Source organism: Grammomys surdaster, unplaced genomic scaffold (genome assembly GCF_004785775.1).
Source record: "Grammomys surdaster isolate TR1022 unplaced genomic scaffold, NIH_TR_1.0 725, whole genome shotgun sequence".
Taxonomy (NCBI): Eukaryota; Metazoa; Chordata; class Mammalia; order Rodentia; family Muridae; genus Grammomys; species Grammomys surdaster.
The window spans coordinates 363,353-377,189 of NW_021605144.1; the positions used below are offsets into that span (position 1 = coordinate 363,353).

Sequence of the window (13,837 nt, forward strand, 5' to 3'; positions counted from 1 at the left end):
GGCCTCGATATCCCTGGGTGGGGTGGTACCCAAGGCGGGTTTCCCTTTCTCTGAGAAGAGGAGGGGTTAACAGAGGGAGGGATGTGTGAGGGTGTGACTGGGAGAAGAGGAGGAAGGGGAAGGCTGTGTGACCAGGAAGAAAAGTGAATAAATAAATAATGGGAAAAAAGTCCCGTTTCTTCCTCTCCAACACACTGTTCTTCTGGGATAAAGGTAGGAAAGCTGTCAATTTTGACTGACTGTAGAGGGAAAGTGAGAAACACAGGTGGTTTAAGAACACAGACACATAAGGAGGATGCCCAAGCAACACCTCAGTCCTGAACATGTAAGACTTTTCTCAGCTGTTACCGCACACAGCAAGCCTCCAACTTTCATCTGTAAAGGAATTTAGGCGTAAAGAGACTAGAGTACTCAAACGTGATGGCCCCTTAGAAATCCCCTCTGGGATTTTTCCAGAGGAGCTACACTCCTAGAATCTAGCCTCACAGATTACCATTTCCCGGATTTGTGAGCAAAACGCTATTTTTAAATCTTGCAAAGATGGCTCTATTAGTCACTTCCTCAAAGGACAGGGCCACACAGAAGGCTACAAACATACAAGTGGTATGTGTCTTAAAGTAGCAGTGAGTCTTTCTTTCTACAGCCTGCCCCATTTGTCTTTAGGAGTTTTTCAACCATATACAAAGTATGGGTTGGCATAACTTACCAGAGAATTCACAGTAAATGGCTGCTCCATGCTGTCCTGTCTGCAAAGGCAAGGTGTTCACTCCTTCTCAGTCACTTCATCTGTTTCAAAGACACAGAGCAAAGCCGAGGTCACTCCAGGAGAAAACAAATCTCGATTTCCAAGGTTCAAGTTCAAATGAAGGTGAACCCTTTGAAAAAGGTACACAACTGGAATGCCTCAAGGGACTGTGGAGGTCTTCTCCAGAAATATAAAACTGTGGGTGGTTATGGGTGCTTGAAATTGATCGTCAAAGATGGAGAGGTGCAGGAAATTAACGCTTGATGAGCGGACTGCTTGGAGCTGCCGTGTGCTGGTTTATTTAGAATCCTATGCAAGGCTATATATAAAGCAGGCTTACTTCCTTTAAAAACAGAAAAAGAAGAACATAGTTGTTATTAGCAAGAATGCTGTGGCGACTGACTCTTCACCTGGAGCCAGGCTGGGTTTAACCAGCCTTAAAGCTGCAGCTGGCAGATGTACTGGACAGCTCTGTGTGTCTAGTCATTGTGAACCATAGGTTGTGGAGTCCCGTCCCCTTGAGAACAGATAAGACTGTCCTGTTCTAGTGGGTCTTCTACCTATGGAAATGTGACAAATGAATATTGCTCCCACGATTATATTCCATTATATATCAAAGATAAAGATGTGTTACAGATATATTAAAACCACTTTTAAGCAGTTGGTATTAGTTAATTAAAAGCAGCTGCCAGGAGGTCTTCACCAGAGGAAGTGAGACTTTGAACAGCTTGTTTTGAGATCCAGATGCCAAGAGTTCTGCAGCTGCAAGAAAGCTAATTCTACCCCAAACCACAAGAACTTCAAAGAAGAGCCATAGCTGCAGCCACAGCTGAGCCCCTACCCACCAACACACAAGTTACAGATCCCTAGTCTGTCCTTACGAGCTGTAATCAACAGCTTGATTTCTGCCTTAAGATGCCATAAAGAGAATCTAAGTAAGGTGTGTTCACATACATGTCCCACCAAAACCTGAGATGAAGATAGGCTGTCTTTAGCCAATAAGTTCAAGGAAATCGATATGGTAGCAATAGAATACCAGCCACCTGTGTGACTACAGGTCATCTGAAACATGGAGGAGTAATATTACCCACAGCATAACTGCAACAAGGATTAAATGGGTCAGTGGGTGAACTGTAAAGAATTCCCACCCCATAGCCAATACTCCATAAGCTTTAAAATTATTAGAATATCTATTTTGCGGCTGAAGAAACTCGGTTTCAACAGTGTTAAGCAAAGATGCCCAAGTGAAAATCTTAACAATTGCTAACCCTTCCTTTGTACAACAGTGGATGCCAACCTTTCTCTCCTTATGTAGCAGAAAATTCAATAGATTTATTATATGTCGGGTAAACATTAGAATGAGATAGTTGTCTTCCAGGAGTTCTCTTATCTTGAGGACACCACTGTAGAAAACAGCTTTCTGTGATCTATAGAGCTGTTTTATGAAGGAGCTTTACAGTTTTTGCATGACTTTGGTCACAAGACAGTCCTGACACCCCTGGAATGGCTTCCATTATTGAGTACTAAGAACAGTACACAGTAAGGACTCAGGTTGCAGGGGCCCAATGTTTCCTTCATGAAACATATAGATTAGATTGGAAGCATTGGTATAAGGAACTTGTTTATACTTCCCCCGCCCCCCCACACACACACAAAGAAAGAAAGAAAAAAAAACTATGTGAACAATCCATAAATACGCTTTTACACAGTGCTTTGATGTTTGTCCACAGAGGCCGGATCTCCCTGTTACCAGCGAGGCCCTCAGCTCATTCGTGAGTGATCCTTTTTCTTTGATCATCCCACATGACCAAGATCACCAACATCCTTACTCTCCGCCTTTAACCAGGTCATGTTCTTTATTCCCTACCAGTTGCTCTGCTAACTTTGGACACTCGTCTCCTCACTTTGGAAACAGTAGAAGGCGACAGTCTCTTAAGTTGTAACACTGTGATTGATCCAATCCGATCAATCAATGTTATTTTTTTTAAACCCACCCACAGAAACCCTTCAAAGAAAATGACTCTGCCTCTTAACTTCTGGCTTTTCCCTCTTGACCCCATCACACCTTGGAGTAACTTGCTGTGCTGTATGCCTGAGTTACTAAGATGCTGAGGAAAAACAAAAAAACAAACTGCTTTGGAGAGCTACAGTCACAGTGGGAGCTGATTGCTCTGGTACCATGGATGATGCAGAATGCAGGCAATACCCAGGAGAACTGCCCCTTCCCAGGTCTCAGACCAAAAAGCAAAAAACAGAGTTGAAGAGACTCCCTGTCTGAGGTAGCTGCATATGTCTGTAACCTCAGCACTAACAGGGTAGAGTCTGCAGCATTCAGGAGTTCAAAGTTAGTCTTCAAAGACAGTTGAGTTCAGCTATGTAGAAAGTTGAAGGGCTGCCTAGGCTATGGGAGACCCTGACCCTGTCTCAAGCATCAGAAAGAAGAGGGGGAAAGGGATAGGTAAAGAAAGAGCCAGAACAATGTCAGTGGGTGAGGGAGGGTGCATGAGAACAAAGAAGCACTGGTCAGTCATCTGGTTTTGTAAAGGAATCATGTAGCGAGGGGGAATCAGGAGGGTCAGGATTTCTGTACAAGGCCATTCTGAGCTACATGTCAAGTTCGGATCAGCCTGGGACTCATGGGACTCTTTTATTAATTAATAAACCTGCAGAGTTCTAGAACTCATCCACAAAGATTCTAAGTCCAGGAACTCGCATCTCAGAACACAGCCCAGGGACTTTCTGTACAAGAGCTTCCAGAGATATATTTTGAAAAAAAAAAAAAAAAAACCCAGCACTTACTGTAAATGACATACCTGACAGTGTATCATGCAGGATTCTTTGTTGAAGGCAAAAGACCCCAACTCTTGAGTTCAGAGAACAATGGAGAGATGACTATTTCCAAGAAGGTCAGCAAAACTGGATTCAGAGGCTGCATTTCCAGGAATACCAACTCAAATCTCATAGAAGACCAAAACACTACTCAGCTGTCTTGGTTTCAGTGCAAACAAGGGAGTCTACAGCTTCCTCTACTCCTGCCACGAATTGTTGCCGTGGAAACTGTGCAGTTGCCTGGGGTTTTTCTACATGTTTGTAGTTTCCATATCACGAAATAAAAATGTCCATCAGTTATGCCTAGGTCACATGCCTGCAGCCTGGCTGAAAAGAGGGCTGGGCATGTACCTTTAGCATGGCACACTTCTATAGAAGGCAGTGGACATGCTAATTTAGAAACATATGTGTTTAGGGTAGATGGCGGAACACAGCAGTAAATATACAGAATCAAATGAACAAAATCTTCTTTGTAATGAGTTTCTATTTGTATAAATTGTTCAGTTCATATACCTCAAATACCAGAATTAATTAGCTTGACACAGCTAAAACAATCATTTTGAGCTCTCATATGTAAGTTTATAATTCAGTGGTAGAAACCAACTCCTCCCAATATAAGATAGAAGGAGTTCACAGATTGGTTGACCTATTTTTTTTTCTTTTGAACTGTTTAGTGCTTGATGGCCCTGTTCCTATATGAATTTTTGTATTTTTTAAGTCCCCAGTTTTAGGTCGGTGGCTCTCAAGTATAGACCAGGTATCCTGAGATGCTTTCATGGGATTGTTAAAGGTTAGTATTATTTTCACGATATTACTATAGTGTTTGCTTTCTCGTACATATGTGAGTGAGTACTGAAGGGAACAGGGTTGGTTCAGGACCCCCGAGACCAAGTCCTCAGCATGAAAGAGATTCATTTGCTCAGAAGGACGAGGGTAGGGAAGAATCAAGACAGGAGATAGAGGACAAGAGAGAAGGGGGAAAGGAACAAGGGAGAGGGGAAGGGGGTATTTGTCTCAGGGGACAAAGGACTTCTGCTGGATAGACATGGCACATAGAAAAACAGCAGTTTATAAAGGTGAAAGGGGAAAGAACCCCTGTGTTAGGAAAAGTTGATTAATTTTAATTGGGCATATCAATTAAGGTGGCCAAAATTGGGTTTTTTATTGTTGGACTTCAATACATTGGTTGATGGACCGTGGTAGTTAGCCCCAGTGAGGCGGAAGAGCTCAAATAAGGGGATAAACCTTTGTGACTAGCGTTAGAAATTCGATCTAATGGCTTGTAGCAAGGCAGAAAGAACAAAGGAGAAGAACAAGGCCTGCTAGAGCCGTGTTTGCCATGCTCAGGCTTTCTGGAGTACCTTCAAGCATGTTTGTGGGTGTCTGAACAAATGTACACAGGTGCCAACGAGTGTGGACATCACAGGTCAAGGTCAGCTGTCTTCCTCAGCTTACTTCTCCACCATATGGTTTTGAGACAGGATCTCTCACTGGATGTGAAGCTCACTAGTTGGCTATGCCAGCTGACCAGCAAGCTCCAGGGAGGTCCCTACCATCGCATTCCCAGGGCTGGGGTTATAGACGAGCCCTTTCTGGGCTAGCTTTTATGTGGGTGCTGAAGATCTAACCCTGTCCTCAAGCTTTCATGGTAAGCACTTTATTGATCAAGCTGTCTCCAAGTTCTAGTAGTGGTAGTAGTGGTAGTAGTAGTATCAATCTCTCACAATTGTGTTTTAGAGAGTTCCAAGGGGCAGAGTAATTTATAGAACCTCTACTTCAATACTCCTAATATCTGTTTTAACATCTAATACTGTAAATGACACACTTAAAATTGCATAACTATCTTTAGTAATGTTTTAGAGGGTAAAAAGTTTAAGCACCAGTTTTATAAGATAACCAAGCAAACAAGCAGCATTAAAAACTCGTCATACAATGCCAGTGCAACTCAAAGTAAAGAAAGCCATATGAATCTAACAGAGGAAACGTCAATGCCAAGGTCACCTTTCATTCATGGTTCCGGAATCTCACTGAAATAGGAGAGAACTTAAACAGCATGTGATGCTTGGCTTTATAGAACCAAGGCCCACAAGTACAAATACAGCAGGCTGGCAAGTATCCCATGATGCCATTCTCTTCCTGATAGGAATATGTCATCTTCAGTAGATACAGAGCATGCTGCCCAGACCCACATTTTCCACCTCTGTGGCCATGTCACCAAGTCATAACATCACCAAGTTATAAACTACGGAGTGGACGGATGGAGGCGGTCAAGGTCTGCATCCTGAAGAGGAATGATTGCAATGACTGAGCATGGTGGGAAATTGTCTTGGGCCTAGGTTTGCATGACCCAGGAACTTGGGACACCAGGAAGTCATTGCTCACCAAAAGTCAAGCTGAGACAGTGGAGTTCATGTTGGTGGTCTTCCTCTGGTGAAGAGTAAAGATGTGGAACTTGTAGGAGAAGGAATCGATTCTCTTAATTAAGAGAAATTAATAAAAAGTGGGGGACTGAGGCAAAGAGAGAGTCCCAAGAGAGGAAATAGGTAAACTGTTTTGTCCAGGGTGTTCTTTAGTATTCATTGTAGAAACTGGACAAAGACTGAGGTAATTTCTATTGAGATCAGTTAGCACTTGGGACCTATCATGGGTTTAGCTGATTAAGAGGTAACATCTGTCCAAGTTCTGGTACAGTCGGGAGATGGTCACACTCTACTTGTGTGCCTACCTCTCTCTCTCTCTCTCTCTCTCTCTCTCTCTCTCTCTCACACACACACACACACACACACACACACACACACACACACACAGCACAAACACGTCTATCTCTGACTTCTGCTTAGTCAGCTGTTGACTTTGACTGTCTGGAGCTGTTGGATCTGGCTGGTATTATTACCATTGACCTTGCAGGTGTTCCAGGCTGTTGATAGTCTGTGCTCTTTGTTCTCACATGTATGTGGCCAGCAATAGTGTCATCAGGGAGCTAATTCCTATCACAGCTAGCAAGATGTGGCCCAAATTGTTCTTGGTTACCTCATATTTAACTCCTTTTGTGTGGGGGGGCACATGTTGGGGGGAGGGTGTGTGGGGGTGTGATCTGGGTAGTCTCTTTCCTAAAATAAGTGGAGGCTCTCTAGAAACTGTTCTTACTTACTCTTCAGCCTTTTGCAATTGGCTGCATTAGCAGCAAGAATATATGAGAAAGGTAGCAGTGTCCGGCAGAAGTTGCTCAAGGAAATGTTCTGTAAAGGAGGCAACTGGCCTGCTAATGCTGGCTCAGTGGCCTCCCTTCCTCTTTTCTGGCTACCTGATGTCAAGCTACAGGCTCTTCAGTTTGTCCTCTCTAATGTCCCCACCTTGACTGGTTTACCCTCAGCATGTCTGTTCTTATCCTCACATTTGTGATAACATGTAGTTTTACCATGAGTCCTTTCCCCTTGCTACACACGGTGAGGGAGCAAGCTCCCGTCTCAGAGGAATGTGTATGACTGGCTACACCCACTCCTCCCACTCTTGCTAGCTGAAGTCACAAGAAGGTAAGATGTCATATGGATGAACAATGGCAAAACAGGAGAAAAAAGAGAATCTTAGTTTGCTTATAGTCAGACAACTTAGACAAGTGCAGACTTCTCTCTTGCTGAGTGCTTTGAGTAACTGTGGGAGCTGGACTAGCATCCTCCCAAAGGAAAGCCTGGGGACTATGGCCATGCTAATACGAAAACACAAGCCTGTCATTTCTCTTCTTTCCCTAGTCTCAGCACCTGTCAGCTCCGTCTCTATCCTTCCTCTAGCTCCCCTTAGCACCACAGCCCCTAAACCTGGCTTCTCCAGAATCAATCTCACACAGTCTCTCAGATCTACAGTGAGCTGCAATCCTGAAAGCTAACTTTGGTTGTCATAAATAGTTAATTAGTTTGTTTACAGTAAACTTTTAACTTTTAAGTCAGTGATCACCATTTAATGAAAATTGTATTTTCAGTTTCTTGTGTGAGTGTGTGTGTGTGTGTGAGTATGTGTGTGTGTGTGTGTGTGTGTGAGTATGTGTGAGTGTGTGTGAGTGAGTGTGTGTGAGTGTGTGTGAGTGTGTGTGTGTGTGTGTGTAGTATATGCTTCTACACCTGTTCATGTGCACGTACAGGTGTGTGTAGAAAGCAGAGGTCAGTATAAGATTGTCTTCTCCTATTGCTCTCCAGTTGATTTTTGATAAGGCCCTTCACTGAACCTGAAGCTTATGGACTCAGTAAGACTGGCGGGCCAGCCAGCCTCAGGGATATGTCTGTCTCTGGTCTCTACTGCTAGAGTTGCAAGGAAGCGTACACCACCATACCTGGCCTTCTCCTGTGTGTTGGGGACACTCATGCATGTCTTCACATTGAGTGGCAAACTCTTTACCAAGTTGTCTCCCCAGTCCCAGACTGCCATCTCTCAAAGACTCTTGGCATCAGAGAGCCAAAGGCCCTGTACTTAGGCACTTAACAATATTTAGTTGTTTTATCTGTGGATTGGAATCAGAGAAACAGAAGCAAGGTTCTGATGAGGAAATCAAAGCCCTTTTTATTTATTTATTGACCAACAGGAGAGAAGGCAAACAACTTCAGTGCTAAGAGGATAAGCAAGAGGTACTTCAAGGCAGGAAGTAATCCCTGTACTGTTAACTCAGCTGGCTTGAGGCTGTCTGTTCTAGCTCTTCACACTTCAGAAGCTAACATAGGGAAGATAGGTTGACGATGGCGTCAAGTGCTAAAGATAAAACGGTGTAATTTGGAGAATCAGAAATATACTGAAGCAGAATGTCAGAGGCAACACAGGAGTATTGCATGCCATGCAAGAAGAAAACATAATTAATTATTTGAAGTGAAGGGCCAATGTGCTAGCAAGCACACTATGTAAACAGCCCCATCTTCACACACGGTGACGGTAAGCTTGGTTCTAACATCTTGTTGCTGGGCCTTAGTGTACCCCTCCAGGTTCACAGCCTCATTCACAAATGGCCTGGCTGTACTGTTCTCACACATACAGCTGCTTGAGAACATTCATCAGAAATGTTTTAGTGCCAGCCTGCTCCTTAACCTCATTCCCAGTCCAATCTACATTCTTCAGATTTGATAAGATCTAAATTACAGCCACAAGTCACTTAACCTACAAGAGACTTTCGGGAGGTTCTGCCTTTTTGTGTTTCTCCCTAACCACTTCCCTAACACGGCCTCTAGAAAGGGTAAATATTTTCCTCTTAAACTGACCTTTTACAGAGGTGTAGGGAGCCTCAGCTTCTTGCTGATCCTGACATACAGGGCTTGGGAACATGGGTGCCAGAAGTACTCATGTTCACAATGAGCACGAAGAAGCTAACCTGTCCCAGAGGGTCAGTTAACAGCAGCCCAACTACTCAGAGGATCGACAACAAAAAGGGCCTCATCCTTGAATCTTCTCCAAATGAAAGCTTGGAGCAGTTGACTGTCCTTCCAACCAATAGCCGCAGCCTCTTGCCATTTGATTCCCAACTCACTGTTACCAAGTCTCAAGCCCCCAAAGACTAGAGGACAGTATGATTCTCTTTTCAAATATGGAACAAATAATGACAAGAATGGACAGAAGAAAATATCTGGCTAGTATTTGTGACTTCTTTGTGTCTTAGGGTTTTTCCCCTTTCTCTTTTTTTCCATCCTTTCCCCTCTCCCCTGGTCTCCCACTGCCTTCTGAAGGGTGGGGGATGTTCAGAAACTAGGGCCTCACATGCTGGACAAATGCTACACCACTGAGATACATACTCAATTTGTAGGCTTTTTTTTTTCCCTTAAAAATACAGACTGTTTAAGCTGGGCAGTTTGGGCTCATGCCTTTAATCCCAGCACTTGGGAGGCAAAGGCAGGTGGATCTCTGTGAGTTCAAAGTCAGCCAAGTTTATAAAGTGAGTTCAAGGACAGCCAAGACTGTCCTGTCTTGAGAAACTTTGTCTTGAAAATATAAAATAGAAAGAAAAAAAGAAAGAAAGAAAGAAAGAAAGAAAGAAAGAAAGAAAGAAAGGGAGAAAGAAAGAAAGAAAGAAAAGAACTTGCCAACCAAAAACAAACAAACAACAACAACAACAAACAAACTTTTTTTTTCAGGAAGAGGTACTTAAGCTCAGAATCCTGACCTACTTTCCTCCACAACAGCAGTGTTTTCCAGAATACAGAAGAGAATCTACCAGACAGTGAGCATTCTCCTTACAGGCTCCACACTCATGAAAGAGCTGGGGACATCTTTACCCAGTCATGTCCTTTCCTCCTGAGTGCCACAGTGACCTGGATAAGCAGGCGAGGTGCCGTCAGGTGAGAGAACAGACCAGCTCATACCATCTGCACAAGCTCAGTTCTTACTGGCAAAACTAACAGCCTTTCTTGTCCCCACTGGGTTAGAGTTCATTTTCCAGGGAGAGAGAACAGGGTGCAGCTTACTTTAATTGGAGGTACAGAAAGGAAATTATTGTGTCCTAGGCCTTGAGCTGCAATGATCTTATCTGCCTTAGATAAAGGGAGAGGGCCTCTCCCATGCCTGCACGGACAGACTCAGGAAGGAGGACCTCTGAGCCATATTCTTAAGGCTGCAGACCTGTTTTAGGGAGGGATATCAGGTAGGTGCAGCCCCTCTCTTCAGTTTGAACGATTCTAAGAACAGAATACTCTGATTACTTAAAATTCGTATCTATATTTCTTACAAGAAAAGTACCATGGCCCACATGACATCTTATCTATGCCAAACTATGGGTAAATAAAGACAAGCACAACTCAAATTTACCAGTTAATAATTGAATATTAAAATTCTTTAAAGGTTGCTAAGACTTAGAAATTCCAAAAGTACTACGGAAGAGCACATTTCCCAAAGGTAAAGGGACTCTCAAGGGAAATAAAAGGATGTGAATGGAAACAGAGCGGCAAGAACAAGAAGCAGCCTCTGTTGAGGGTTTTGTTTTTTGTTTTATTTGTTTCCCCTCTACCTGCTAACCACTACCGTGTGTAAACACCTACTGGGTGTCAGGTTTCTGCCCCAATCCTCAAGTCTGTCCTGAGTGAACAGTCTAGAGCAGGGGAGTCTGAAGGTGACCAGCCCTCAAGACTGGAGGCACCACACAAGGAGTTATTAAACACACCACTCTTGAGGAGAGTTTTGCAGATCTATGTATTTTGATAGATCTATGTATTTTGTTTGTCTGCATGTGTGTATGTGTACCACATGCATGGCCAGTGCCAGTGGGCGTCAGTAGAGCATGTCAGATCACCTGGAACTGGAGTTACAGGCAGTCGGAAACAAAAAGCAAACCCAGGTCCTCTACAAGAGCAGCAAGTGTCCTTAACTACTGAGTTAACACGATGATGACAGTGAGGACAATGATGACAATGACAGCAATGACAATAAATTTCTATGATTTAGCTTTTCTGAAGGAAATAGTTTTGGTATATATTACTTCTTCCTGATGTAAAACACAAGTATTAACCATTTTTTGTTATTCCATTTTCACTTCTAAGTGTGCTAGTAGCAAGTCTTCCTTCTTCTCTACTTGACTCTTTTAACCTGTCGTGGGTTTAAAAAAAACTTCCAATGTCTCACCGAAAGTACTAACTTCAGTCCTTCCTCTTTTAACCTGTTTCATACTACTCAATGAATTATGTAATAATTACAAAATATAGCCTGGTTACAGATTTGTAGCAAGCATTTATCTTTGAATGAACTACAAGACTATTCTGAATGTGCCCACGAATCCCATTTTTTTTTAACACGCTCTCTTCTTTCTTTCCCTCTATTAGGGTGTTTCTCAACCTTCCTAAGGCTGCAACCCTTCAATATAGCTCCTCATGTTGTGGTGACTCCAATCATAAAATTATTTTTGCTGATACTTCACAACTGTAATTTTACTACTGTTATGAATTGTAAGTATATAATATGCAGGGTATCTGATATGCAATCCCTATGGGGGATGTGACCCACAGGTTGAGAACCACTGCTCTATTGTCTCCTGGGTAAGAGCCAGCTGAATTTACAGGGGAGATGCTAATAAAGGACTATTTGTTTCCTTTATCACATCAAACAACAGCAAGACAACTGCCATGATGGCAATAGATACTATTAATATAGACCTACCTTCTCTAATGGAATTGTACATCAACACTCTTGACCTCAGACTGCAGTCAACAGATAACAGACACGTAAGTTTACACCCTGGACTTGGAACTCACAGACAGAACATTTGAGTTCAAATTCCAAGTTGTCTTAGAGTGAGCTAATGCTTGACAAACATACAGCACAGCACTCCCTACCCTTCCCTCCATTTTATGCTTGAGAAAACAAAAGTTTCTACAAGAGGCAATAAAATGGAGAAATGATGGAGAAAGGAAGCAAAGGGAAGAGCCTAGAGTTCTGTCACCATCCAGCAGTGATACCAGTAATTCATTAACCTTTGAAAGTTACCAGTGAAACCCAGGGGAGGATCAACTCTACAAACCTCAAACAAGAAGGACAAAATTGACTGTAGAAATAGGACTTCAATCTAGCATCACAAAAATATGATTCATAATCTCTGTGCCCGAAACATAAAATGGACAGTCATTCACATTTTTTTCCTTATGCAGAATGATTCAGTGTCTATGCCTGGCCACCTAAATGTACAATTATTCTAGCAGGGCATGGCTCAATTCAAAGTATCCACTACTTTTTAAGATTAAATTCTAAATGTTGTGGTATTCAACAGACATTCCATAAACTTATAAACAGATTTACTAGCAGGAAGGCAACATTGTTATGTTGAATAGGTGGGATTCTGAGCTTTTAAAATATGGTGAGTAGTAGTCAGTTAATATGCAATACAAAATATGTTTGATAAGTAAATTTAAGGTGTCAAGAAGATACTTAGATTTCAAATGCATTTTTCTAATCATAACTTCAGGACGATAATTTTGCTTTCCTGCTGGTGAATCTTTTTTAAAAAATTCAGAAATTTTTAGCTTCAAATATAAGTCACTAATTTTTACCACATATTGTAATATGCTTCCCTTTATCCAAAATTGCTTTTTAAAAAACAATATTCAACAGACCCACTTTTAAATCACATAATTTTTCTGCTTGCCAAGTTGACTGAAGCTCTGAGATAGAGGATCATTTCTTGGCCATTATTAATAATATTTAGTTTTCATAAATTTCCCAAGGAGAGTTCTCTAACAAACTATGTTATTCTGACATTACTATTTGAAAGCAAACAAACAAACAAAAGCCAGACATCCTGAAGCATCTGCCCGCTCTCCAGTGAGCAATTGCATTTATGTTTGATGTTACAAGAGATGAGTTCATCAATTCAGTGGACAAAAGCCATAAAAAGCTATGGAATCAATCTGACTGTAGGGTGGCAGGGGTTGAGGATGAACACAAGGTTACCCACATAGGGTTCCTTTCATGGAACTCTCTAGTAATACACTACTCTTCAAGAGGTCCTTATGCCAATGGAGTGCTTAAAAAGTGACCATTTCCTAGTCCTGTCATCTCCCCCTCCCTGTGGGGAGCCTCTCTCTAATGCTGATGTAATGTTTCTTCTGAGTGTAGTTCCTGGACTACCTGGACCACAGCATCATGAATGAAGAGGGAGACTGGCAACAATAAATTCTTAGGTCCCAAGTGAGTCAGAATTTCTGGGAAAGATGCCCTTGGCATCTCTCTCGATGTCTCTCTGTTTTTAATCCAACAGTCCAAGATACGTTTATTTACATCAAAACTTGAAACACTGCATCCAGTACAATTTCTCTAAGACAGTAATAGATAGCCCTCTAAAAGCATGCCTAGCCTTCACTCGGCTGACACTTCTTTAGATTTCCATGAAATAAGAGATATTTCTCCTCTTCCTCACCCCTCAATCTGCATCCCCAAAATGGATGTTCTATCTTTGCACCTGATGTGACTTTATCCTGCAGAATACAGTGGTTTCTTACAGCTGCCATTTGACTGGAGCTGCAGCTGTATCCCTTCATTGCCATGAAGGCAGCCAACTGTGACTTCTCACTCAGTATCAGCCAAGAATAAGTCTTTCCTACAAAAGCTGTCTGCTGTTCCAAATAACATTACTTCTCCTTTCATTTATTCATCATGACTCCTTAAGCCCTCCCTGACTATGAACGAGAAAGGAGTGAAACAATGAGCAACAAAACCACAGACCTATGGGAGCTTTCTGGCCTGACGATACGCTAGGGGCCAGGGCTCTGGCAGAAAGGTAAAGGTGTTAAACAACTGTATAATAGAAGGTTG

General features: G+C 42.4%; 1 protein-coding gene across 3 annotated transcripts in view; it reads right to left on the minus strand.

The window, feature by feature from the left end:
• Positions 1–13,837, minus strand: part of Stambpl1 (STAM binding protein like 1) — a 67,033-nt gene that overhangs the window by 39,409 nt on the left and 13,787 nt on the right. For all 3 annotated transcript variants that reach the window (XM_028782277.1, XM_028782275.1, XM_028782276.1), the window contains exon 2: positions 707–786. In XM_028782277.1, the coding sequence (XP_028638110.1) occupies positions 707–736 (30 nt within the window). In that variant the 5' untranslated portion in view covers positions 737–786. The remainder of the gene's footprint in view (positions 1–706; positions 787–13,837) is intronic.